Source organism: Aythya ferina, assembly GCF_964211825.1.
Source record: "Aythya ferina genome assembly, chromosome: 14".
NCBI classification, from domain to species: domain Eukaryota; kingdom Metazoa; phylum Chordata; class Aves; order Anseriformes; family Anatidae; genus Aythya; species Aythya ferina.
Window position 1 is genome coordinate 10,423,340 of NC_140312.1, and position 26,147 is coordinate 10,449,486.

Genomic DNA, 26,147 nt, shown 5'->3' on the forward strand with positions numbered 1-26,147 from the left:
GTGAGCGTGCCAAATGCCAGCGTTGGCACACAGATAGTGGCAATAATGGATCTGCTGTCCCTTTGCACCCTGCTTGCTTCCAAAATAACTCCCATGTCTAGACAAAGGATGCAGCTCACCTGCAAGGCTGGGCTATCGCTTCTGTTTGTTTTGCGATCGCATAGAAATTAAGGGTCCAATTTATTTTAAAAGGTTCCAAGAAATGCCTCTGCAACCCCACTGTTTATTCAAAAGAGAAAGAGAAATTCATAATTTATTGAATTGGCATGTGTTCTGCTGGGATTATTCATTGGAGAAATGTACCGAGCGATTTTTTGTATCCTAGTAACCAGCTATGGTTGCTTTTCCATGAATAATCTTTATGGTTTGACTTGACCAGCCAAATCGAGGAAGGAAAGCTCAAGTAAATTAAATTTATGAAGGCAACAAATTACAAGGCACAGACAGTTTCTTTGTAGGTGAGAGGGAACAGCGTTTTTTTTTTTCTCCCCCATTTAACGACACCATAATCAGATTGACAGATGCTGGCTGCAGTTCGATGGCGCTGAGCAGAACAAGGAGAGCTTCGGTAATTACGAACCGAGCTTCAGAACTTCACTGGTGTGATGTTTGTAATTAAGGACTTGGCCGAAACAGTCCCTTTTTCTCCCAAATAAGCGCTGTGATGGCTCTCAGCACTTCCTAACAGCCCCGCAGGTTCCTTCCCCTTTGTGTGATGGGGGAGCCAGGGCTGGCGATCCCCGCGGCTCTGAGCTCCCTCCTCTGCTGAGGCTCCCAGGATGAACTGGGAAATCCCTTCCCTCTGCTCTAGTTTGGGATCTGGTACCCGAATAAGACTCATCTGCCTGACAAGGATGCTGGGAGGCTTGGTTGGTAAAACACCTCGGGGAGCTCGTTCTCCCTGAGACGCCGGCCCCATGGGAAGCAGCTGGAGTTTGTCACTTCAGCCGAGTGCTCGCGTTTTCCTCTTTGAAAAATCCTTTGCACTAAAAATTAGCCCCGTTTCAAAACTGGGTTTCAAGGTACTGTGTTTATTGTGAAATCTCTCTTGCTCTTAGAAATGTTAAAAGCTATCTTTAGAAGCAAAACAAAAACAAGAATTTGCTTCCAAGCTCCCCGGAGATGTTTACTATCTCTTCCACCCTCTTCAAGCATCCAGCTGGCCATCCCGAGAGGGCAGAGGTATGCTCCTTGCAGGGAGGTCAAAACCGCTTCGCATTTTCAAACAAACTATTTTCAAAACATCTTTTTATACCCTTTCCTATTTGGTAAATGTTTATACAGCCGTGCAAAAAAACCCGTACTGCTGTAAACACCGAAACCCGCGGGCACGCCGTCAGGATCAGTCGGTGAGCCGTGTCAGGCAGCCCTTTGCCAGTCTCGCGGGTTTGCCTTTGAGCTTAAAGGTATGAGTTTCAGAAGGGGGGAGAAGCTTTTCCCCCGTGCCTTTGGCCCGTGGCCATTTATTTTCCCTCCCTGATTTGCTCCCTGCCTCTTGCCCTTCCAACAGCTTCTAAATGAACCCAAGGTGGTGGGGAGGAGCGTTAAGTGGGTCAGTGCCCAGGATGCTTTCCCTTTCTGTGCTGCTGTTCCTGTGCCGAGCCAGGACATCGCTTTGGAGCCGTTGCATCTCCAGCCATCCTTCATCACAGCAGACTCATCACCCGCCTTGCCAAGCCAACGCTCTTCCCAAAGCCCTATCTTTTTCATACCCTTTTCTCCCTGGGGCTAGCACCGGCGTCGGGAGTATGAGTTTTGGCTTGTGTCTGTCTGTGGAAATGAAGGATGAGTTGCTGGAGGGAGCGATGCTGCCTCACAGCTCACCACACCTTGTGGGGTGGAAATGTGGCACTCCTTGGGGAGCGACCCCAGGACTCTGGGGGATCTCAGGGCAGAGCTGCTGGCTGAGCTCCGTCCTTTCTCTGCCCCCCGCCACCCTGGGGGCGTGCGCTGCACCGGGGCTTTCCCCAGTGGGGATGGTTAATTCCAAGAAAGAGGAGGAGGACATCTCCCCACCCCAAACACCGTGGGCCAGCCCTGCCCACGCAGAAAATACTCCAAATCAGTGGTTAGAGCTAGGGGAAATTAGGTGTCGACAGGAGGCAGATGAGAAGGACGGAGCAATGGGCATGGTCGGGGGCACAGATGCCAGCCAGGAGGAGCGCTGCAGGACTCCTGTCCCCGTGCCAAAGGACAGGGGGCTGCCCAGTGGCTTGGACTGGGATGTGTCATGGCTGGGGCCGCAGTAGGGAGGGTGTCCTGGTGTCACCCCCTCCCTGCTGGGCACCTCCTGGAGCTGGTAAGGTGCCCCATGGCAGCATCTCACAGACAGGATCTCTGAGCACAAGGAGCCCCGCGGCTGGGGAGCTGCTGTGTGGCCCTGTGGCACTGCCTGTGGCCAGATGAGGGCTTCTGGTGCTTTACAATCATTAAAAGTTTCTGCTGCTGATCCTGCCTTGCTGGGTGGCCCAGAGAAGCCTAAAGGGGTGAGTTAGGAGATGGTGCTGTCTTGGCCTCACCGAGCTCTGCGTGCACAGGGGGCAGAGCCGAAAACATCCCCAAACGGACCGGGTTTGCCGGTCCTGGGCTCTGTCTTAAAAAAAAAACACTGCAGTGGTGCTGAGGAGAGGATTTCCTGGTTGGGAACCAGCACTTTGAGCACCTCTCCCGGCTCCAGCAGCTTCTCTGGCTACGGGTGCTACATGCGGGTGTCCCCCGGGAGCGGTGCGAGCACACCTTGCGGGGGGCCGCGCAGCGCGTGCCGCTGCTGGAAGCCCTCCATGGAGCGGTGCCACCAACGTCACCTCTGGCCACCGCCGCTCCCCGGCGGAGCTGTGCCAGGGCAGAGACGTTGGCCACTGCCACCGAGCTGATTTTCAACGCTATTTTTAGACATCTCGAGTGCAATCCGGCTCAGCTGAAGCCAATTCCTCGATGTGCTGGCAGGGGCTGGGCGGGCGCGGGGGGACGCGCGGGGAGGCGTGGGGGAAGCCGGGCGCTCCCCTTCCTCTGCCAGCAGCGGGTCGCTGCGGGGGACACGCTGCTTACAAGAGGCTTCCCTGCAGCTCTCGACACCGCTTCCCAAACGAGAGCAGCCTGGGGATGCCAAGACGCTGCTCTGGGAGCGGTGGCACCGGTTACACCAAGCGTCCTGAGCATTCGGGGCTGGGGGAGAGCCCCCACGTGGGCCCGTTTTGGTGCATCGGGTCTTTCCCTACATTTGGCATCCCTTTTTCCACGTGTTTCCAGCTCAGAAGCCCCTGGGAGCGTCACACAGCATGGTGCCACGTGCTTGGAAGAAGCCACAGGACGGCGCGTGGCCGTGCTGCTGCCTGGGCTTCTTGTGGCCGCAACCAGCAGAGGCTCTCGGCTGTCAGCACACCATCGTGGAGCTTTTGTCTGCTAATAAAGCTGTGCTCCGCAGTAAAATTAAAAAAAAACAACAACAAAAACTAACCAAACGAACCACCCAAAGAGAAACAAATTCTTTCCCTCCACAGTTTCTCACTTGTGATTTATAGGTGTGTTTTTCCAAGCACATCCAAACAGGGCCAGCGACCGACTCTGAATTAAAGTGTGACTCTGCCAATTGAAACAAGAGCCATCTGGGTGGAAACTGGAGGTTTTGGACAGCTGTTTGTGTTGTTTTGGTCAGGGTTTCTAAAATTTTCAGCTCCACAGTTAGTGAGGAGTGTGCCGGTTGGCCATACAGTGGGATTTTATCGGTGTAAGCTATCTAGGAAGACTACAAAAAACCTTAAACCAGCCATAAAAACCACAGCAGCTCGCATCTCCGTGGCAAACTCTTTGAAGTTACTGACCGAGCATGCTCGGCTGGATGATGGTCCAAGCTCCACTTCAAAAAGATGGGAAAAAGTGACAAAAAGCAGTGCTTTGCTCTGCCTGCTCCTCCCCTGCCAGGCAAGCGTCCGCGTGGGATCACTTTTGAGGCTGTTTGTTTGCTGGATAATTCACACATCAGCCCCCATCTCTTGGGAGCCATTCCTTCCTTTGAGGGAAGGAGCAATGAAGTGCTTTGGCCTTTTTTTTATTATTTTTTTTTTCCCCAAGAAAAGTTGGCTTTTATCTTCAGCAGTGCAAGGAAATGCCTCCCAGCTCCGGATTCACCTGACTTTGTCGTCTGCTGGCTGCGGTGCAGAAGGAAGAGAAACGGGAGAAAAATGTTGACTGAGGTGTGCTGGGATCAAAATGTTGACTGAGGTGTGCTGCCTAACCGCTGGCGTTAAGAAGATTGACACGGAGGCTTAAAAATAAACCTCTCTTGCTCAAATCCTTCTTGTGTTGAAATAATTGAAGACATTTGAGCTGCAGAAAGGGGCTGAGGTCATTGTGTGTCCAGTAATGGTATGACTGTATTTTCTTTTGTTTGGACAGTTTAATGTCTTGAAGTGGCTCTTGTTTCCTCTTATTAATTCCTGTAAATACCGTGGAAAAGGATCTCACAGCTCAGCCACGCAGCAGCCAAGTGTTGCACAACCCGCCAGCATCTCTCAACTTGGCTTTGTAGCACAGCAGAAAACTGTGCATTGCAGAAAGCTTCAACCCGGGAAAAAAGGATGTGTCCTTTTCGGTGGAACGTTTTCCTCTGCTTCTGGACCAGCAAAGAAAGCTCCTTTTTTTTTCTTTCTTTCTTTTTGGCTTTACTTCTGAAGATGCCGTGGATGCCGTGTATTTGGAAAAAGCTCTATCTTCATCTGAGCATTAACTAAAGCAGCCATCGATATATGTACAAAAATTGTGCAGGTTGGACTGCGCATTAGCAGGGTGAAGTCCCATCTGCGTGTTTATGACGAGAAGGTCAAATGTTCAGCAAAAGACCTGTAAAATTAAGGAAAACACTGCAGAATCACGGTGTAGCAAGCTATGTGAGCTATTCCTTGTATTCAGAATTACATTGCTTGTGGTATCCAGCGCTAAGTCTCCTTATCCCTGACATCGTGACCATCTGCAGTGGCATTGCAGGAGCTTTTCCTGCAAAGCTGAAGTTCGGTGGTGTGCTGAACCCATCTCTCCAGTCCTGCTGGGGCTGTGGTTTAACCCAAGCCCTGTCTTCGAGTAGAGAAGAGGATCTGAACAGTTGGGAACGCTGCCATAAAAAAGAAGCTGTTGCAAAAAGAGGCAAGGAAAAGACCCATTATAAAAAAAAGAAATTGAAAAAAGGGGAAAAGAATCCTTAGCTTGGATGGAAAAACTCCAAAAATAATTAACAAATTAGCCTGCTTTCCAGCTGTGATGAAATCAGGAAAATCACGGAAAACTGCAATGACAGTAAATGACTTGAGAAAATAGGGGTGAAGGAAGAAGAAACGAGAACAGTGTGGACGAGCAGGGCCCTCTCCTGTGCATTGCCGTGCTGCAGAAGCGGAAGGAATGGGAGAACACAAACTGCTGAGATGCAGCCCAGAAAGCCATGCTCGTGTGAGCTAGCTGGAAGCACGGGGTGCACATTTGGGTAGGAAACACCCGCACTGGGGGAACGCTGGGGCAGGAGAGGCAGCGCTGGATGGGAGCTGTGAGCATGGAAAGCTGCTGGAAAGCTGCTTGGATGTGATGCTCTCAGCCCTTTGGGTGGCTTGGAAAGGGGTTGGTTGATAGCAGCCTGGTCTTAGAGCTCCCTGATGGGGTCCCTGGTGCTTACCCTGGGTTAGACCCACCATCCAAACCCCATGGTGGGTTGCCTGTAGTCAGCCAGAGCTCCCACCACCGAAATCCCCTCTGTGCCTTGCGATTCCTGCAGGGGAGCTCTCCTGGCAGAGCGGAGGAGCTGTGCTCCCCCCCTCCTCCATTTAATTATAACCAGTTATTCCCATCCCTTTGCCCTGTTTTGGATTCTTTACATATTGTTTCTGAAAAGCTTAGTGGAATCACAGCCTTTGTATATATAAAATATAGGATGATTGAAGACCTGGCCACTTCTTTATTTAGCTTCCTCAGCCATGCGTTCCTCCCAGAGCATTTTCCCCTCTCCCTGCCAGATCACTGTTTAAACTGTGTGTAAATACAAAGGGAACTATGGACAGCGTTTAAAAATGCTGCACCATCTTGGGAGCAGGGCTGCTGGAAAGCACATCTTCCTAGAGGCCTTTTTTTCCCCTTTCCCTGTGGTTTTGCAGCTCCCTTAGGACAGATCCAAAGCCCTCCTTGGGTGCCACTGTTATGTCTAATGGCTCTCTGGTTGTGAACTAAAATAGCTCCATCGGTTTTGCTTTTAACTGAATTCTTCCCTGTCCTCTGTCTGTAGAGAAGTTGTAATTAGGAGGAAAAAAAAAAACCACACACACACACAAAACAAACCTTACAACTGCTGTGTGGAGAGGAGATAAAGACGGCAGCGGCTTCTGCAAGAAATCTGAAGCAAAGAAAAATAGCAGGTTTGTCCCCTGTATCATGAGCATTTCTTGGAAAAAGCTGAAAGCCCGAATGAACGGCCCGGCTCTCCTCTCTGCTCCCGGAACATCACGCCAAGCTCTCTCTTCATCTGCAGTTTTTCTTCCCATGCAGCCTGTGAAACATTTTGGTGCTCCCGTGCAGGTTTCCTCCCGTTTGCACCGTGAGCAGAAGGTGCCCTCGGCTCGCAGCGCGCCTCCACGTGTCCCATGGCACAGCTTGGGCACTGGCCCCTCTCCATCAGCCTTTTGGGAAGGAATCGACGTAAATTGTGTACGGTCCGGATTGAGAGTGGTGAAGGCGATGTGAGCACTGGCTCGGAGGGTGTTTGCAGAGAGCAACGGGACCAGAAGTGAGGCTCAGCCACCTCTTCTGCTCCTCACGTGTTTTTTTTTCTTCCTGTTCCACCAGCTGCCCTCCCCGTGTGTCTGCAGGGGCTGGGTGGGTTTCCTGCGTCGGGGACAACAAAATTCTTTCCCCCTTTTTGTTCCTACATCGATAGGTTGATGGAAAGGATGTGCCGAGCTACAGCACTCTTCCCATGAGCCCTGGGTTGAAACGCCGCGATGGGATAAAATCGCTGCAGTGAGGATGCTAACAGGGAATGCATTTCATTCTCCAGTTTCATTAAAAGCCATGAACACGGGAACGACGTGGCCACTATTTATAAATCCCCGTGCAGCTGGTCAGAAGGAAAGGGGCTTGGTGGAAGCCCCTGACACCATCAGTGTCAGCGATGCCACCCACTCATCCTCTCCTAGCTCTGCAACACATCGCTGCTGTGCTCGGGGAAAGGAAAAACCCTTAAAACGATGGGTTTTAAACACAGAGCATCGCTCTGAACAACATTTCTGAGCTGTTCGTGCTGTTTGTAGGAGAAAAAGAAAGTCTTGGAAGCCAGGAATTAATGAATGGAGAGAAGCTGGGGATGAGGAGACAAACCCAGGATCATTTTTAGTCTATAAGCTATACTCTAACTAGGATCCTGTGCAGTAACACACGAGGGATGTCCCACGGACACAACAAGGGGTCCTCCCTGTGGGCACAGCAGCCCCCCAGCCCCACTGGTGGCATGCTGTAGGTCCTGGGGTAGCACTCAGGCTGTGTTTGCAGTCTGTGTCTGTCAGACAGACCCTGGTGGCACCACAGCCCATGAATTAAGAATATCTCTGCAAAAATCTGTATTTGAGCCATGCTGCATGGTCAGAAGTCCTCTCCTCTAATGACCGTAGGAGCAGCCAGTGGAGATGAAAACACCCCAATTAATGGGGCACTAATACCCCATTTCTGTATGCAACCAAGGCAGAACCCGACGGCTGCAGAGAACCCGAGGGTTTTCCACCCCTCTGCCCCTCTCCTCCCTCCCTGGGTCCCCGGCTGAGATCGCAGCCCCGTGTGCCCAGCCTGCAGTGCTGGGGCTTGCAGTGCCTCGTCCTGCGCTGTGCTGCCTGCTCCTGGAGAGCAGGGAAAATCATAAATCCCAGCGATCCGTGCTTTAATTGCTGGCTGACAAGCCGAGCAGTTAGGCTTGGAAAATATTTAGTTTGCTAGCGCAGCAGTCGGGAAGCGTTTGCGGAGTTGCTCAAACAGCTGTCCGCTGCTTATTTCTTTGCGCTTTTGATCGCTTCCCAAAATTGTGCCGTGGGCTCTGAGCTCAGGATTAGGAGACGAAGTGAGCGCGGCAGCCCTTTGCTCTCCCCGCGGTACCCTCAACTTTATAAAAAAGGGGAACAATTGTGCAAGCAGATGATGCATCGAGGGGGAAGCCAGGGTTTGTGCTCTTGGTGTATGAAACCACACGCTTCATTTCATTTCTTTCTTTGTTTTTATTATTATTTATTTATTTTATTAGTGGACACAGTCCAAACATTCCCTGTAGGAGTTATTTATAGTAAGAGTGGCTGCTCCGTTGGCTTTGACAAGGTGTTTTCATCTTTGGCCAGGAGACAAACGTTCCGTCTAGTTTTGCATCCCGCGTTTCATGGCTTTCAAATCCCCGACATCCCTCAAAGGCTCCTTGAGCTCTTTCTTGGCTCTTGAGCGTGGCCTTCCCAGCAGCACAGCTCTGGGTGCCGGGGCCACGCTCCCAAGGCTCCCCACCCGTCCTGCAGCTGCTTTCATCGCTCGCACCGAAGGACTTAAGCGGGGATTATGCCATGACCCCTGCCTTTCCTCCATCTCTCTCCCGCTCGCTCTTGCTCTGTCTCTCATTAACCGAGTCTACGAATTTGTTACTAGAGTTGCAGACTCATTGACCCAGATTTGCTAATCGTACGGGGGAGAGGAGATTGCTTCCCTGCCTGATCGCTGGCTTCTGTGTGTTCGTGGAGCTATTTATATGCAGGAGAACCCGTAACAAAGAGGGGGCCAACTTTGCAGTGGAATTCATGCGTGCACAATGGGAGGTAAAACAGGAGAGAACGGAGGGGAGTGCAGGGGGCTCCCCTGTACTTGCAGGCCCGTCGGGAGATTTGGGGATAGCAGACCCTGTGGGATAGCAGAAACTCTTCTGAAAATGCAGCACCATCAAAGCCTGGCTTTGGATGTATCAGGCTTGCTTTCCTTTACCACCAGGAGACAGTTTCTTGGCTGTCTCACCTGTGCAAGGCGATAAATAAATAAATAAAACCCCCTGTAGGTCAAAATATCTTTTCATTTGGTTCCAGATTAGGAAATGCTATTCAGTTTTTTTTTGTTGTTGTTGTTGTGGTTTTTTTTTGGAGTTTAAATGGTCTTTAATTTGCAGGTGATGAAAAGATTTATTTAATTCAAACTAAAGCAAGTCTGTGGCCAAGTTTAAGGGCCAAGCACCTTCAGCCTCAATAAAAGAAGGCAATAGAGAGGCGTGGAAACTCTTGAAGGCACCGGACAGAAGGAAACTGCTCTGTGCTTGTTACGGTAGGGAGGCACAAAGGCAAAGAGACTTAAAGACCCAGGGACAGAGAAGGAATGAAGAAGTGATATGTCCCTGTTAGAGAGGGTGTTTCTGATTACCTGGGGACGATGTGCTGATGTTTTGCTGATTTCCAGCCCGGCTGGATGAGCCTGACCTTACCAGCACGTGCCGGCAGCGCTGCGAGCCTTGGATGCGCTCGCTTTTCGTGCCAGAGCTGCCAGGTGGGGACGTGGCCTCAGAGAGGTTCCTGCACGGCCGAATCCTGGGGCTGGGTGATGGCTTCTCGCTCAGGGAAGGGTTTTGTCAGCACCTTTCAGCCTTGGGGCAGGCCTTCTGCCATGCTTTATTTTCTGCTTTGAGCGAGCTGGTGCAACATGGAGGTTGACAGTGGTGCTTTAGCTGCACTTCTGGTGTTCTGGCTCTGATGCTGCCGTTGTTACGTGGCGTTCGGTGAACTGGGAGAGCGAGGGCCTGGGGTTGTCTTCCTGCCAAGGCAACTGCTCTTTCCCTGCTGCTTTTCAGCTGGCATGGTCATGCTTTGCGTTTGCAGGAGCTCCCCATGGCACACAAGGTGCCTGCCTCGCCAGGTAGTTATGCTCTGTAAGAAACGTGTCTCCTCTCCTCTCCCCTCCTTCCCAAGTTAGTCTCGTAGAAAATGTCACCAAAGCCGTGTTTCCTGCGATTCTCTCCAGGCTCTTACATCTCCTTGACACCTCAGTTTCTATCTCACTCTGTCGCAAGCGAGCCGTGTGGATTTTTTAACTGGCTGGAAATCTGTCTGGGGATAGAGGCACAGGCAGGGAAACCTCTGTCAAAGCAGGGCTCTGGACTGGTCACGCAAACCACAGGGCTTTAAATGGGGCTATTTATTAATTGTACGGTTGTGTTTTCCAATGGGTGCATGTTTGAACCACCAGGATGTCTGGAAACGAGGCGGGTTTCATGCAGCCGCCGTGCGGTGCCGTTGGTAGCCTGGCTGCAACCTCACCCCGCCGAGCGTGGAATACGTCAAAGCCGGCACTTCCCAGAGAGCTCCGACACGTTTTTCATATTAAAACACGAAAACCAAGCGCCAGCAAAACACACCGTCTAGGCAGAGGGCTAAATTTATATGTGAACAGATTTTTATCTCTTGTTCTCAGCAGATAAGATCACGCCGGGGCAGCACGGGGCTGGGCTTTGTTCAACGCGCAGCGGGGCGAGCGCGGCACTGACCCCGCTCCTGCTGCTCCGTGCTCGCCTTTGGGTCTGCGAGGGCAGAACTGCTGGAGTGCCCTGGGTGCGTGAAATGTGACCGCATCGTCCCGGCCTGTTGGGATTTTCCTGCTTGAAAGCCAAAGCCACCTTGCCCCCGCTCTCCAGGAGGCTGGTTTAATGTTCAACGGGGCTGTTGCAGCGGCGCCCCAGCTGTCTAGTGTCGTAGGAAAAAGTTGTAATGCTGCTGATAGAGAGGTGGCCATAAAGATAAGGCACGGGGCGTGGGGTGGGTTCCTTTTCTCTCGTGCAGCGAGTGTTAGTGGGTCAATGCCACGCTGCACGCCACCCTTCGGCCTTGGTTGTCCCCGTGCGCACACCACGGGGCACCACGCTGTGCTCTGCCAGCTGCTACCACCGGGACTGCTCCCAGGGATTGCAGTTCCCCTTACATCCCCCTTCATCCTGTCTGTGTTCCTGTTCAGCACCTGGCTGGCCTGTATCTTGCTTGCCCTGCGATCCTGTGCTTTGTTTGTCAGGGATTTATCCCCGGGTCCCAGGGAAAGGGACACGGGGCGCAGCAAACACCTCCTGACACCGCGGTTGTACAGTCAGTGCTGACCCTGGGGTTACGCACGGCACTCCAGGAGCACGGTGCCCTCCTCCTCCCTTCCTCCCTCATCATTTTCTTCCTGTGCCTTTTCTTCCTCTTCCTCGCACTGCTCCTGCCGCCCTGCTGGGCTGGCTGCATGGGGCCAGGTCGGGCAGCGTTGGGGTCAGCTCCCAGCCAGCTGCCCAGCCTTGTGCCCTGCACAGCAGCGGCTTTCAGAGAGCTCTGGCTCTGGATTTCACCTGCTGCTCTCAGGGGGGGTACCGTGCTGCAGCAGACCTGATGCCATGAACAAACAGGTGAAAAAAATGTGTATTTTTAGAACTGGAGCCGTGACACATATGTGGACTTTTGTCCAGGGTTTGCCTGCTGTAGCTTTTTGACATGCAAAACGCGTGTTTAAAGAAAAAAATCTCCAAAGGTCAGCGCAACCTAAGAAACAAATGTGGCTGCCATGTGCGGCTGGTGAGAGCAGAAAGGAAAAGCAGAAAAAACTCCAGCACAAAAAGCAGCAAAACACTGGATGGGAGCTCAGGGCAGCACCCAGGCGTGCCCGGTGCTTCGTGTCCCATCCAATGGCCCGGGACTGAATGGTGATTCAGGGAGTGCAGCATCCGAGAGCCTCACCATTTGGGTCCTCCTGGCTTCCCGCGGGCTGGAGGGATGCAGGTTCTCTCTTTTAGACAGGGAAGTGAGGCATAAGGAGAAGAAAGGACTTGCTCAGAGCGTTGTAGGAGCCTTGGAGCTGAAGGAGGAGTTGGTGTAGCTCCTGACTGCCCATCTCGGCATCGAGGCACCATCGGGTGGTGTTTCTGCCCCGGGTTTGGCTGTCGCTACCCCTCTGACAAGTTTTTGGGTGGGAAAGCCCAGGCAGGAGAGGGGAGGTTCAGCGGGGATTAGAGCACTAGCAGAGGGCCTGAAAGGCGAGCCTAACCCTGAAAGCTGAGCTGCAAACGAGGGCAATTCAGAGGCACAAACATCCTGCTGAGCTTGCCTCGTCCCCTTCGGTACATAATGAGTAAAACACATGCCTGAGCGTGGCGCTGAGCAGGTTTCGGTGGGACAGCCGTGCCTCCCCTGCCGTGGTTGTGTCAGGCTCTGGTGCTGGTGGCAGCCGGCAGGTGTTCGTGCCGGGGGAGCGGCGTTATAAATAAACGCTCCCTGCATTTCCTCCTGCAGGCTTTCCTATTGTTTAGTCACAATATGCTTTCCTGTTTTGAAAAAACAAAACACCAGAAAAACAAACAAAAATAAAACCCAACACTGTCCTGAGGTTGCTTTCTGGCAGGGCAGGTGGGAAGCAGCTGGAGGGGGGTGCCCCCTGCACCCTCTGTCCTCCGCGCGCCCTCACCGTCCCTGCACGCAGCCCCTGTGCACCTCGGAGCCTGTCCTGGGAGCACCGCCAGAAATTAAAACTCTGCCTAACGTTAAGATCAAATTAATTTCATATTTTTAATCATTTTTTTGGCCTGAAGGCCCCACGGATCCAGGAGGAGCAGGTGAGTGCAGGCACAGCCAGAAGAGCGGCGGCTCCTGCGCGGCGGCACGGCTTGCCGGCACCATTTGCAGGCAGCCCCGTGGAGCAGCACCCACGGGAGCAGCGGGTGGCATCTTCTGGGCCTCTGGTTTTTGGGAGGCAAAGGCCCGGGCTCTCTGCCGTGGGATGCAGCAGGCGGGGGCTGTCTCCTGCCCGTGTCCCCCAGGTCGCTGCCTTCTTGGCCTTGGCGCTGGAGGGGTGAAGCCCCCGCAGGCAGGAGGGTGGGGTGGTGTTTGCTCACGTTGGTGCACAGCAGGATGAGCGGTTCACAGTCACGTGCAGGTCGAACAAAGCGCGCACAAAGGCCCTTTTCTTTAGCCTCTGCGTGTTCCTGTCGTAATTCAGGACTGCCCCGTTTGCTCGGTGGAAGCAGGGGCTGGCAGCCTCAGCTCTTCGGCTCCTGTCGCAGATGGATAATGCAATGCTCAGCTCCTGCCCTGCTCCTCCTGCAGACACAGAGATAGGGATTACTTCCCAAATACCTTCATTGATGCCAGCCACAAATGCAAGCCCCAGCTTCTCGCTGCTTTCTGGGTTTTTCCCTGCTGAAACGGTCCCAGCCAAAGTGGTGGTAGCCCCGTGGTGGTGGTCACAGGGGAGCCCGGTCCCACTGCATTTGGGGCTGTACAGGAGGGAGCATCTCTGCCTTGGGGAACTGACAGCTAAGGCTTAAGATTAGAAGTGTTTCTTTTTTTTTTTCTTTTTTTTTTTTTTCATTCCTGCTTCACGCCTCTGTGAACTTCACTTTAGGCCTCAAATCTGCTTTTTCCCGAAATCGGTCTCGAAATTGCTATTGACTTGAAGTGCTGCAAGATCTCGCTCATAAATTCTCCTTCTCCCATCTGTAGAGGGAGGGTGGCAGGATTTCTGCGCCATCTGTGGTGCTGCGAAGCTGCAAACACGCGTTGGTTACAAGGAGCTCTGAGCTCCAGCGGGAGGCTGCGTGTACCGGCGAGGCTCTGCGGGATGAGCTGTTCCTTCCTGGGGCTGTTGGGTCTGGCATCCGAACCAGGGGCTGGGCTGGGAGCTTGGGGAGAACACGCTGGCGATGCAGGGGGAGTGCTCCAGCTGCGAAATGTCTCGGTGTGTGCGCTGCTCAAAAGCAATGTTCATCCTTACAGAATTAAGGGACAGGAGCCGGTGGCTGCACAAAAACGCGAGGCGTGCCCCTCATCCTGAGCACCTCTGATCTTAACAAGCGTGACTCTCACAGACTGTGGGAATCTGGCCCCGGCCGGCCAACAGGATGATTTAACCACACGTGCCTTGAAATAGGAAACGGGGAGCCAGAGTGAGAGCATCAGGCCCTTCCGACTGCAGTCGGATGCATCTGACGGGAACAAAGGGATGCTCTCTGCCCAACTGCGCAGGGCGCAGAGGGAAGCTGCCTAGCCTTTGCCCCCGCGAGCCACATTTGCCTTATGTTTGCATAAAGCTGGGGGCCAAGCTGCTGGAACAAAGAGCAGCTTGTGGCCGAGCACGGCATTTTAAGGCTAAAGAGCCCTGTGAGCAGCAGCGCAAAGCGCCACGCCGCTGCCCTGCCCGGGGAGAGCCCGCGGCGGAGCTTCCCGGGCTGAGCGCACGCGGTGCCGGGGCCGAGCCCTCATGCCGGGTGCCGTTTTCTCTCCCGCAGACACAAGCCACCAGACCCGCTCCGTCTCCAGCCGCCCCTACTACAGCCTGCCCAACAGCAGCCATGAGAGGCGCTCGGTCCTGGCCGTCACGGAGCCGCCGCGCTTCCACTCCCAAGCCAAGGGCAAGAACGTGCGGCTGGACGCCCACTCGCGCCGCGCCACGCGGAGGAACAGCTTCTGTAACGGGGTCACCTTCACCAACCGGCCCATCCACCTCTACGAGAAGGTCAGGCTGAAGCTGGTGGCCGTGCACCACGGCTGGAGCGGGGCCCTGCGCTTCGGCTTCACCATCCACGACCCCTCGCAGATGAGCTCCGACGACATACCAAAGTACGCCTGCCCCGACCTGGTCACCCGGCCCGGCTACTGGGCCAAGGCTTTGCCAGAGAGGTTCGCCGTCAGGGACAATATCTTGGCCTTCTGGGTTGACCGTCACGGGAGAGTCTTCTACAGTATTAACGACGAGGAGCCGATATTGTTTCACTGTGGTATTAAAGTTTCCAGTCCTCTCTGGGCGCTCATAGATGTCTACGGGATTACCCACGAAGTGCAAATACTCGGTGAGTGTGTGGCTGGGCTTGCTCTGCTCGCGGCTCTTTCCACAGTGGAGAGAAAATGCATGGTCTCTCTGGTTGATCGCTTCCACGGGACACTTAAGAACAACTAATTATTATTATTTATTTTTTTTTCATCAAATTAATCATTTCTCTTTTGGCAGCGGTGAGGATCCAGAAAGCAATACGGTTCGGGGATGTCAGTGAAGGGAAGTGCTGAGGCTGTGCATTGTATCAGCTGTGTGATGGAAATCTCTACAAGTAACTTTCTCCAGCTTTTACTTAGCTGGCTGTGCTGCTATGGCATGGAAAAACGTGGTGCTGCTTGCCAGCAGGGTCCCAGGGATCGAAGAGACAAAGACAAGCAGCTCTGCTTCCCTTTTCTTCCCCAGCTACTGCCAGTCCACTGGAAAATTATGACCCATTCCCCATCCATGTCCTGGCACCCTTCCCCAGCCCCCCTCTGAGCTCTCGGCCTTGGTGGCCACCTAATTTGGCAGTTCAGCAAGCTGTGTTTGCAGACGTAACCTGCCTTAGCCTTCCCTTCTGCACGGGCATCACTGCACGCCTGCAAAGCACCGGCTGCAGCCCAGGAGGAGGAGAGATCAAAAAATACAGTGCAAAATAGAGTTCGAGACCCTGGGCACTGCACGGCACATCTCCCCTCAGCCCTCAGCAGATCCCTGCAATCAGGGGGTGCCTGCCTGCACCTTACAAGGCACCATCCCTGCAGAAGGCTGCAAGAGAGGCTGAATTAATGAGCCGAGTGCCGTGGAAGCACTTTCCCTCTGTGACTTTTACAGCAAACACGTTCAGGGCTAGATGGAGTGTTTTGAACCGGTCGATACCAGAGGGAATCCTTTTATAATACAAGTGCTGCCCTTTCCTGGGTGCTCCTCGGAGCTGATTTAGTGTTAGCAGGCAAGCTCGAGGGGCTGCTGCCTCCACCCTCACACCGAGCAGGCACCATGAAACGGGCTGGTGGGCAGGCAGCCCTGCCACGCATTCTTCAGAGCAGTACCAATTATTTTGCAGCTGAGAACGCTCCACATAAACAGCACTTTGACCTGCCTGCTCTGCCTCAAATGCGTAATTAAACCTTACCAGTAGCTTATCCTGTAATTGCAGCCGTGACGCGCTCCAGCCTCTGGTGCTCATCACAGAGGCGAGGGAGCGTTTGCTGCATTGACCAAGTGCAGCTGCTTTGCCAGAGCAGTCCTTCTTCCTCAGCACATTAGTTAGGCAAACAAAATGCTGCTTATTTCTGCCCTCACGCCTCCCTGCAGCCCTGCCTGCGGCGGCCAAGAGCTCAGCGAAAGCCTGTGCCTGAGGGCTGCTGTACTCTGCCTTGTTTCGGAGCAAAGTACCAAGCCCCACAAGCTGCCCTGGGCATCAGGGCGATGCTCAGCCCCCCGGGGCATCAGTGGATGCAGCCTACAGATGTGGTGATGCCTTAGGAGACGTGTTTGTCTCTCAAACTCCTCCCAAAATTTTGCAAGTTGTGATATACAGACTGAATGCAGATGCACGAAATGCACCTTTCAGCATCACAAAGCTCAGATGTGGCTTACACCTCCTCTGGGGGAGCATTTCTTGCCACATGCCCTTGCCACCAGGACTGCACTGGCAGCCTCTCCTGCACAGGCTCCTGATCTAAGGCAACTCTTCCTTCACTGCTGCCGGATGCATTTGGGGGTTACCTCCTTTGGTAAAACCCCGGTGATTTTCTCCTCCGAGTAGCTGGCAGTGTTGGTGCTGGGATGCTGCACACCTCCCCGTCTTTGGGAAGGTGAGGTGAGGAGTGTGCTTTGCTCCAGCACTCTGACTTCCACTGGTTTTGGCTTTGCTTCTCTGGTTATTGCCTTCCCTCTGGAGTGAAATGCCCAAGGCACCCCAGGCAGTCCTGGAGAAGGAAGGGCACCACTGAACCTCCCCACATCCTGAAATGGCCAATGGCCAATGGCATGGCCAAGGTGAAAATATGGGAAGTGAGTTAAGAGTCAGAATCCTGACCTTCCCTTTGCTGTGAAAGGGGAAAATAACTCTCTTACTGTAAAAAAAAAATAAAAAAATAAAAAATCATCTTTCTAACACCTGCAGCATTGAGGTTTTGTGACAAATTCTCAATCCAAAATCGCTGCAGTGGTGTGAACACCCCTGAGATCCAAGGCTTGAAATCTTGTCATAAAACAACCCCTCCTGGGCTCACCTGTGTCTGGACATGTCACAGTTTAAGGCAGCGATGAGTGTGAAAGGAATACAAAGCCAAGCTTGTGCTCCTTCACCCAGCGCCGTGGCAGCTTGGGCTCGCACAGGACCTTTGGACGTGGGGACAGGGAGACGCTTCCTCCTGAAGGGAGCAGCTGAGAGCAGTCAGAGCCCTGCGCTCAGAAATCTGCAGAACCAGGCTGTTTTTTTACAGCTTCGCCCAGTTCAGCAGAGCAAGGAGCTGGCAGGTGGTGTGGGTATTTCACAACTCTTGTTTCTCCTCAGCTGGTGCCGAGTTGCAGCCGTTCCCCTGCCTGCTGCCTGCCCCTCGTGGGATTCTTCAGCCCTGTGTTTGTTCGTGGCTGACCTCCGTCCAATTTTTCCATTCGAGGAGCAGAATTCAGATAATCCCTGGGCTGAAATAATAATAGCAGAGGTAAGAGTAGCCCGTTGTGCCCTGTCTCTAACGCCCCGTGTCGCTGGCTTTGCCTCGCAGATAGCATGTTTGCGGAGACCATGACCAGCGCCCGCCTCAGCACCGCCCGTCTCAGCACCTGCCTTCCGCAGAGCAGCCACGACTCCGCCAACTTCAACAACAACGAGCTGGAGAACAACCAGGTGGTGGCCAAAATCGCAAACCTGAACCTGGGCCGGGTGCCGGGGCTCGCCACCGACAACCACCTCATCCCCTGCTGCCCAAACCGGCGGCAGCGCGCCCCGGGGGTCCCGGCCTTCCTGGACACGGACCTGCGGTTCCACCCCACCCGCGGCCCTGACATCACCTTTTCTCAGGACCGGATGGTTGCGTGCACCAACTGGCAGGAAAGCAATAGGACCTTGGTGTTTTCTGACCGGCCCTTGCACATCGGCGAAAGCCTCTTTGTGGAAGTGGGACACCTCGGGTTGCCCTACTACGGGGCCCTCTCGTTTGGCATCACTTCTTGTGATCCCAGTACTTTACGGACAAACGAGCTCCCGGCAGACCCGGACTTTCTCCTGGACCGCAAGGAGTACTGGGTGGTGTACCGGGCCTTCCCCGTCCTCAACAGCGGCGACATCCTCAGCTTCATGGTCCTGCCGAACGGAGAGGTGCACCACGGCGTGAACGGAGCCAGCCGGGGAATGCTCATGTGCGTGGACACCTCGCAGTCTCTCTGGGTGTTTTTTACGATCCATGGTGTAATCAACCAGCTCAAAATATTGGGTAAGTGCCTTATTGAAAGGAAGAATAACGGGGAGCACCTGGCTGGTGAGGTGTCCTGGGGCAGAATTGGGGCAGTGGGCTGCCTGTAGCAGAGCTGCTTGCCAGAACGAGGTGGTCACTGATGTGAGTAAGCAGCTCCTGACCTGACCTTGCGCTGGCAAACAGGAGTGAGCGAGACGTGGTAGGTGTCACACAGATGTACGCAGCCTTTGTAAGGCCACCAGAAAGGGCTGATGATAGCTGAGCGATAGCATAAGTGGCAGGTAAGGAGGCAGGGACAGCTGTGTGTGGGGCTGCCTGGTTTATAAAGAAGTTGTGTGTAGGAAAACACCTTTATAAACCCACGATTCCAGTCAACAGGCACTAAACTCCTGCCTCGTTAAGAGCGATGGTTTTTGTGAGGGCAGCTCTGGTTTCAGTACATGTTGCTGACGGACAGCAAGCTCTCCAGGTGCTGCCACAGCTCTGGGATCAGAGCTCACTGTTTAAACTCTTGCCTCTGCCCCAAAACTGAGACAGCGGCAGCCTGAGGCTGCTGTGCTGCAGGGAGCAGGGCTGCGGGGAGTCCACTTGCACCCCACACTGGCTGTCAGAAGCTGCTCACCAGGCTGAAATACCAACAGGAACCGTATGGAGGCATAGCAGGGGCCAGGAGGCAGTGACCCCAGAGGTCCTGGCTAAACCTCTGTGCCCCTGACAGGGCTGCGGGGCAGCACGTGGCTCAGCAGCTCTCTGCGGGGTGGGAGCAGCTCACCACGAGGGCTCAGCAGAGGGGGCCGTGCGTCCACCCGCCCGCTCGGGCTGAGCTCTCTCCTGTGCTTGCAGGCACTGTGCAGTCCAGCCCAGTGACCGTCTCGCCCTCAGGGTCCCCCGGCGGCTCGCAGTACGACAGCGACTCGGACATGGCCTTCAGCGTCAACAGGTCGTCCTCTGCCTCCGAGTCTTCGCTCGGTAAGGAGAGAAGCAAACAGAGGCTGGAACACCGGCTGTTGCGGGTGCTAGGGCTGTGTGAGATAGCAGGGAAAGCTTGGGGGGAGATGCTACCCCTGCTGCGAGGCCAACAGAAATAGTTGGAAGGAAAAGAAAACCACTGGGAAGTTTTCCACAGCCTGAAGGAGAGCCCTGGGTTACTTCCCACTTGGTCAGCCTAATGGAGGAAGGGTGGGCCTTAAAAAATTGACGTGAGGGTGTTGTAGGCGGGCTCACCCCATCCTGCTGACTGACCGATCTCGTTTGTCTCCCCTCCTTCGCAGTGACTGCTCCCAGCTCCCCCCTGAGCCCCCCCATCTCTCCCGTCTTCCCCCCTCCGGAGCCATCAAGCAGCAAGAACGGGGAATGCACCGTCTGCTTTGACAGCGAGGTGGACACGGTGATCTACACCTGCGGACACATGTGCCTCTGCAACACCTGCGGTCTTAAGCTGAAGAAGCAGCTCAACGCCTGCTGCCCGATCTGCCGCCGGGTCATCAAAGATGTTATTAAAATCTACCGCCCTTAGCGCCCGGCTCGGGCTGTAGGAAGGGAGAGCGCCGCTAGCAGTAACCATGCCTTTCCGTCCCTGCTTATGGGTTATCGTGCTGGTCAGTCGTTATCAAGTGGCTCGTTATCTGTGTTTCCTTATTTGACTGGTAGGGCACAATTCAGGGATAAAATTGAGCAGAGGATCACATGGGGCCCAAAGCCAAGGCTGCCGTGCCGGCCGGGCTGCGTGCCCGCGGGTGAATTGGGTGAATTGTGTTAGGGACCTGACCCGGCTGCCAGTGGGAAACTCCCCGTGCAAAGGCTTTTTTTTCCCTCGGAGGATGAGGCTCGTGGTGGTGTGGTCGGGACGGGGACGTTGCCATTTGTTCGGTGCTGGGTGCCACCGGATTTCCCAGCCCCAAAACCCAAATAGCCCTGGGGTGCCTGCGCTGCGGTGGAACAAAATTAGAACAAGGCCCAGTGGGAGAGCTCCAAGTGGACAAAACTGATCTGAAAATGTAAAATCCATCCATTTAAGGTGAACTAGCTAAGGCCCAAATAGTAGCACAGCCAGATTCTCACTTGTTTGGGTTTTGAGCGGAATTCTGGGGCACGTGGAGAAGCTGGTTTGGAGTCAGATAAAGCAGCTTTTGCTTTTTGTGGCAGAGCAGGGACTTTTGGACAGGGAGGCTGGGACACGGGGAGCAGCCGTGGGGTAGCAGCGAGGCGCACAAGCCCAGTGAGAGCCCCGGACAGCCCGAGCTGCTGCAGCCATAAATGTTAGGCTGGTGTTTGGATGAGCGGGCTGCAATCCCACGTTAGGAAAAGCGATGGGCTGCCATCGGCCAAACCGAGTTTTTATCACACGCAGGCACGTCTGCCTGCATTCTGCTCTTCTCCTCCTGGCGCAGGGAGGTGACATCTCACGGGGCCCTGCCCTGCTCATGTCCCTCACCCTGCACCTGCCGCCAGCGCAGGGCTCAGCCTCCCTCCCTGCCCACCACCAGGACTTTCTGGAGCCTGTGGTGAGAAATCCACGTCTGCCCCAGTCCCCACGGGCTCACCTTTTCTTTCTGTGGACTGCAGATGTGCTGGCTTCACCTTCTGCGTTTCTCCTGCCTCTCCAGGTTTCCCAGCATAGCTCCCACTGCCTGGACACTGGGTCCCAAGGGAGGCTTCAGCCATAGACAAGAGCTTATCGGGATGACCAGGGATGAAACCTGCTTTTACTTGGGAGAAGGAAAGAAAAGGGCTCTGAGGCTGTTTTTAGATGTTGGCACTTAAGCGGTAGATGGATTTCAGCTGTGATGTTAGACAGCCACAAGCAGCAGCAACCCAGAGGAGCTGGGTAGTGTACGAGCAGGCAGCAGCGGGGCCTTGGTGTCCTTCTCCTTGATGCTCCTGCAGGAGCTTCCTTCTGTCCTCGGCCCCCTTGCAGGCCTCCCCTCTGGCCCTTCACCCTGAGCACACCCCAAGCCTGGTCCAGCTTGGTGAAGAGGTGAAGGGCACGATTAGAGAGGGGCTGATGGCATTTTTGCTCAGTGACCGTGTGCCACCAAGCACGAAACCCACCCAGGCACACCCCGGGGCTGCTGGGTGCACAGGGGCGTCCTGCTCCTGCCTGCCCCTTCTTGCTGTGGGTGCAACGCCAGCTGTCCTGTGCTGCTGGTGCTGCCAGGCTGCGTGGCTGCTCTCGGTCCCTGGCCCAGAGCCTCTCTTACCTCATGGGAAGCACACCCAGGGGAGCAGATAACCCGTCCCACGTCGAGCCGCAGCTGCTCGGAGGCTGGCCCAACGTGCCAGCTCGCAGGGCACGGAGAAAACTATTTTCTTTTTTTTTAAACTTGAAGAGCTAATTAGCATTTCCATTAAGTGTATAAATGAGAGGCTACTTTATAGAGTGAGAGCTCTCAGACACTGCCCTGCTGCATCAGCACGAGAGCCTGCTGGCTTTGCAGAGCCCTTTTTGGAAACGCGGCTCAGCGCTGGCCACGCAGCATCAGCGCGTGCTGAGCCCCGGCAGAGCCATTGGCGCAGCGACCGCTGCACGTTCGCCTTTGCAAAACGCAGCGGTGAGTTTTCCAGCTTTCTGTCTTGCAGTTTTCCAGCAGCTGAAGCCTTGTGCTGAGCTTGATGCTGCCCGGCTGAGACCCTCCGTGGTCCTGCCCAGCCTCCGGTTGTAGATCAGGGCCCAGCCGTGGTCACCGGGCACAACGCCGGGTGCCGCGGTGGCAAATACGTGACTGCAGGGTGAATCCTGGCCAGGTGGGTTCGGCTGTGCCCGGCTGTGAGCGGGCTGCAGTGGGCAGTTTGGCCTGTCGAGGCGTTCAGGGAAAGCTGTCTGACTTCTCAGCGAGCAACACTGGCTTGGAGCAAGCTGGGCTAACAAATGCCAGCCAGACCCCACGCCGCAGTCCCTGTTTCGGGGTGCCCTGTGCTGTTCAGTGCCAGCCCCCAGCCGCCTGCACCGCCTAAAGTGCACAGCCCGCTCGCTTGGCCGACCCCTCAGGTCCCCAACAAGCAGGGCTGGCTGCACGCCTGGCTTTTTTCTCGCTGTAGCTCTTTTCTTTCAAGCTAGCACGGAGAAGCAGTGAAAGCACTCGCTCCAAGCTGGCAGCCGAGCTGATCAGGTCGCACAGGTTTACTTTGCGCTGTAGCAGCTGCGAGGGATTTCAGGGCACGGCACCCAGCAGGGCCAGCAGGGGAGCGAGCTCGCTGCGGGTGAGGATCCTCGCCGGGGTGCTGAGCGTGGCCGAGCAGCGGTGGCCGCGGCGCCCTGCCTGCCCGAGGGCGACAGGGATGTTCCAAAATGGGCGCAGAGGCCTCTTAAAAATGCTTTCCAGGAAAAGGTAGCCTCTTACAGATTTAACCGTTAGTACTCGTATTGCTATTTTTTTTAACCAGTCCGATGAGATATGATTTGTACAGAAGATCTGTTTGTGCCTTATAAGGGTGTCTGTGCACTTTTTATCCTTTCTAAAGCGACTTTTAAAAAAAAAAATACAAAGAAAAACGGGGAGAAAATATCACAGATCAATGGTAGTTTTATAGATTTTTTTTGTGTGTTCATCGAGAATCCTGCTTTATATATATATAAACGTATATATATAAATTTAGGAGTGAAAAAAGTGGTTATTCCTATGGATTCCCACCCGCTCCCATTTGTTTCAAAAAAAAAAAGAAGAGAGAAAGCAAAAGCGGAGTAAGGGGAGCCCTTTGACCTTGCCCCTTTCCAAGCCAGTTACTCTCTTGGTGTTACCTTCACGAGTCCATGCTGTGACCTGGACATCACGGCGAAGCTGAAGCCTCTGCGTCAGGCTTGCCGAGCAAATCATCGGGGGACCGGGGTGGGGGTGGGTCGCACGAGGGAGGGAGCTGCACTTCTACATGTCAGTACTCTATAGCGTTGTGTTCAGTGCTGTGTGTGTTTTATTTTTGTCCATTTACCTGTTTTACATTAATATAATTTTACTTGTTTATGAAACAAATAAAATTTTGGCTTGTAAAGAGGGCTCCTTGACGCTTAAAAGTGACCAGAAGGCTGAGCAAAAGCTTTTCTTCCAAAGTGGGCTAAGCTAGAGGCTCGGGGATGCTGCCCACCCCCTGCAGGCACCCCTGCTCCAGGACATTTAAATACCTTGCAGGAGCTTTGTTTTGCTCCACAGAGGTCACTGCACAGCGGCTGCTCTGTCCCTTGAAGGCTCATTTAACCTTGCAAGTCCTTGAAAACTTGGCAGCCCCTACAGTAAAAAGCAAGGTGCATTTTGGGGCTATCGAGGTAGGAAGGGGCACCTGCTCCAGCCACTTGCACCTCTGTTCAGGGAGGGGGCCATGTATCGGGGCAGGAGGGCTGCTGGACTCATTATTTTTTTTTATCCCATCCCCCGGAGCTGCCTGGCTCTTTATTTAACAAGCCAAGGTCGACGGCAGGCTGTGCTGTAAACTGTTTATATTCTGAAATGTGGCCGGTTGAAGCCAGACACCAGTCAAGTCACCTCAGATGATATTTGAAGCAGAGGAGAAGAATTCATTCATAACTCTGCCCTGGCAGGAGCACAGCCACGCTGACGTGTTTGCGCTAAGCCCCACGCAAGCTGCAGGTGGTGAAGGAGCCCGACAAGGGCTATTTATGGCCAAACGCCCGGCTATGGGCTGTGTGGCCCAGCTGTACCCAGCGGGCTGATGCTCCCGAGCTGCCACCAGCCTCACGCTGCAGGGTTCAGGCAGCACTTGGCATCGGAGCAATGCACCCCTGGGGCGAGTTTGCAGGACCACTGCCTGCTCCCGTCACCTGCACCCGCAGCCACCAGCCTGGGCACGGTGACACACGTCCCATGCGCCACAGACCAGCTCTGGTTAGGGCTCTGCCTTGTGGGGAGCCACAGCAGCGCTGAGCGTTGGGCTGCAGCCAGCCCCGCACGGTGCCAGGAGCGGCGAGCCCCGGCAGGGTGGGAGCAGCGCGGCACCGCTCCCTGCCCCTCGGGCTGGGGACAGGCCCCGTGCGTGGTGCTGCAACACCCCAGGTTATGGCACCGGCCCCGAATTTCTCCTCCATTCATTCCTGCTGCGTGGTGGCTCCGTGCAGCAAGCGGGCCCCGGGTTGTCAGTGTGCCAGCCACAAAGTGTGGGCTCCCAGCACGGGGCACGTGCTGCAGGCAGGTGAGAAAACAGCAGCTGGAGAGACCGGCCCCGGTGCTGCAGGTAATTCAGCAGGCACGGGGCCATCGCCTGCTGCCTGCACAGCCCTGCCCGAGCTCCTTGCAGCCCTGCGCAGGATGGGGACCTGGGGCACAGCAGTGAGGGGGGAGCTGGGTTATTTCCGACCAGGGCCTGTAAGACCAAAATCTGTGCTCAGGGCTCCTTCACGTCACCGCCTGCGACAAGCTGCAGCTCTTTGTGCATGCTGTGTCCCCCCTGAGCAGCCCCCTGCCCTGTTATCCAGCCACATTTCACACCTCCAGGACGCTTTGCTCAGCGCCCAGACCCAGTCCCTGCGTGGAGCTGCCACCGCCTGGACAGGGAGCAGCTCAGCCCAGACACACGCCAGCCAGGGGTTCACAAGGTGCTTGAAACCAGTCAAGCCATTTCTTTTATTTCTTAAAAAAAAACAACAAACAATTAAAAAAAAAAAAACAACAAACACAAACCACAAAAAAAAAAATCAAAAACAAAACCCCCAACCCCCCCAACCCAATGAATTAAAAATAAAAACCAGAACGCAACCCCTACTGGTGAAAGTACAGATACGGCATTTACACGGCTACATCTATCTTCCGCTGCCACCCCCGCCCGCCCACAGCAAAGTCGATTTCTACGCGCTTACACAACACAGCGAGACACAGACAAACAGAACGGCTTCGGGAGCATGTGAGGTGGCACGGGGGGCCCCCAACCCTCCTCTACCCCCGCTGCGGTGATGCCCCCGCCTCGGGCTGTGCTGGTGCTGGGCGAGGAGGAAGCTCGGGCTTGGACCACGGCGGTGCTCAGGGTCCCGAGCATCCCAGGCCACCCTCCTCCTCCTCCTCCTCACGAGGTAGTCGGGAGAAGGCGAGGAGACGCGGTCTGTGTGGCCACCAAGCACGTGTCCCCCGCTGGGTGTGGGTTTTCCAGTCCCTTTGCAGACGGGGGGGCAGAAGGAGGGGTAAGGCTCCCGGTGTCGGCACCCTGTGCGGGTGTGACCGTGCTGGCACGCACCCTGCCTCCTGGGAAGCTCTTTGGGAACAAGGGACCGATGCTGCCACGCGCCCGCTGAGCCAAATACAGTACTTGTGTCAGCAAAATGAAGCACTACCAGTTCTGAGGCTCGGTCTGGGAGGAAAGCAGAAATAGCCCTCATTTAGCACGGAAGCAACAGAAAGAGCATTGTTCCCTACGAGGAAAAATGGGATCAGTGAGGTCTGTGAGGCAGAGAAAGGAGAGAGCCTTCTGAGCCTAAAAGGACATTCAGCACCGAGAGCGAGGATGCAGCGCCATGGGAAACGGGCACCCCTGCCACCCCCTGCGTGACTGCCAGCAGCCAGAGCAGGTGGGGGGACCCAGCTCCTCCTGCCCCCTCCCCAAGCACGGTGGGGCTGCACCTGGCTGCTGGGCAGCTCTGCCCTAACTGGCCTGTTCCCCGTCCATTTCCACGGCAGGAGAGTTTTTATGGAGCAAGGGATGTGCGGAGACAAGGCAGCGTTGTTCCCTGCAACTCTCCCAGGAGCACAACACCCCTCAATGTGCCACGCAAGCAGCTGGGTTCCTGGGTTGGGTTGCAGCTGTATTGCTTATTGCCAGCTCAGGTGAGTCAGCCCGATCAGAGGCTGATGTGTGATCAGAGAAACCTGGGGGTGGGAGGGAGAGGAATCAGCCAGAGATCGGGGTGCACGAGTTCCCAGGGCTGAAAACAAACCTCGGGGCTTCTGGATGGACTAGGATGGTCAGGGCTTCTCTGTCTATAAA

At 54.7% G+C, this 26,147-nt stretch overlaps 1 protein-coding gene and 1 long non-coding RNA gene across 4 annotated transcripts in view; one reads left to right on the forward strand and one right to left on the reverse strand.

Annotated features, from left to right (window-relative positions):
- Positions 1-23,213, forward strand: part of NEURL1B (neuralized E3 ubiquitin protein ligase 1B) — a gene marked incomplete at its 5' end in the record, with an annotated part of 117,338 nt that extends 94,125 nt beyond the window's left edge. For all 3 annotated transcript variants that reach the window (XM_084536136.1, XM_084536135.1, XM_084536137.1), the window contains 4 exons: positions 14,279-14,839; positions 17,538-18,245; positions 19,071-19,196; positions 19,499-23,213. In XM_084536136.1, the coding sequence (XP_084392262.1) occupies positions 14,279-14,839; positions 17,538-18,245; positions 19,071-19,196; positions 19,499-19,743 (1,640 nt within the window). In that variant the 3' untranslated portion in view covers positions 19,744-23,213. The remainder of the gene's footprint in view (positions 1-14,278; positions 14,840-17,537; positions 18,246-19,070; positions 19,197-19,498) is intronic.
- LOC311444764 lies at positions 17,833-20,900 on the reverse strand. Its single transcript, XR_014698050.1, has 2 exons — positions 20,771-20,900; positions 17,833-19,187 (listed from the first exon to the last, which is right to left on the reverse strand). It is a non-coding gene; the product is annotated as an uncharacterized lncRNA (long non-coding RNA).
- Positions 23,214-26,147: the final 2,934 nt, after the last annotated feature.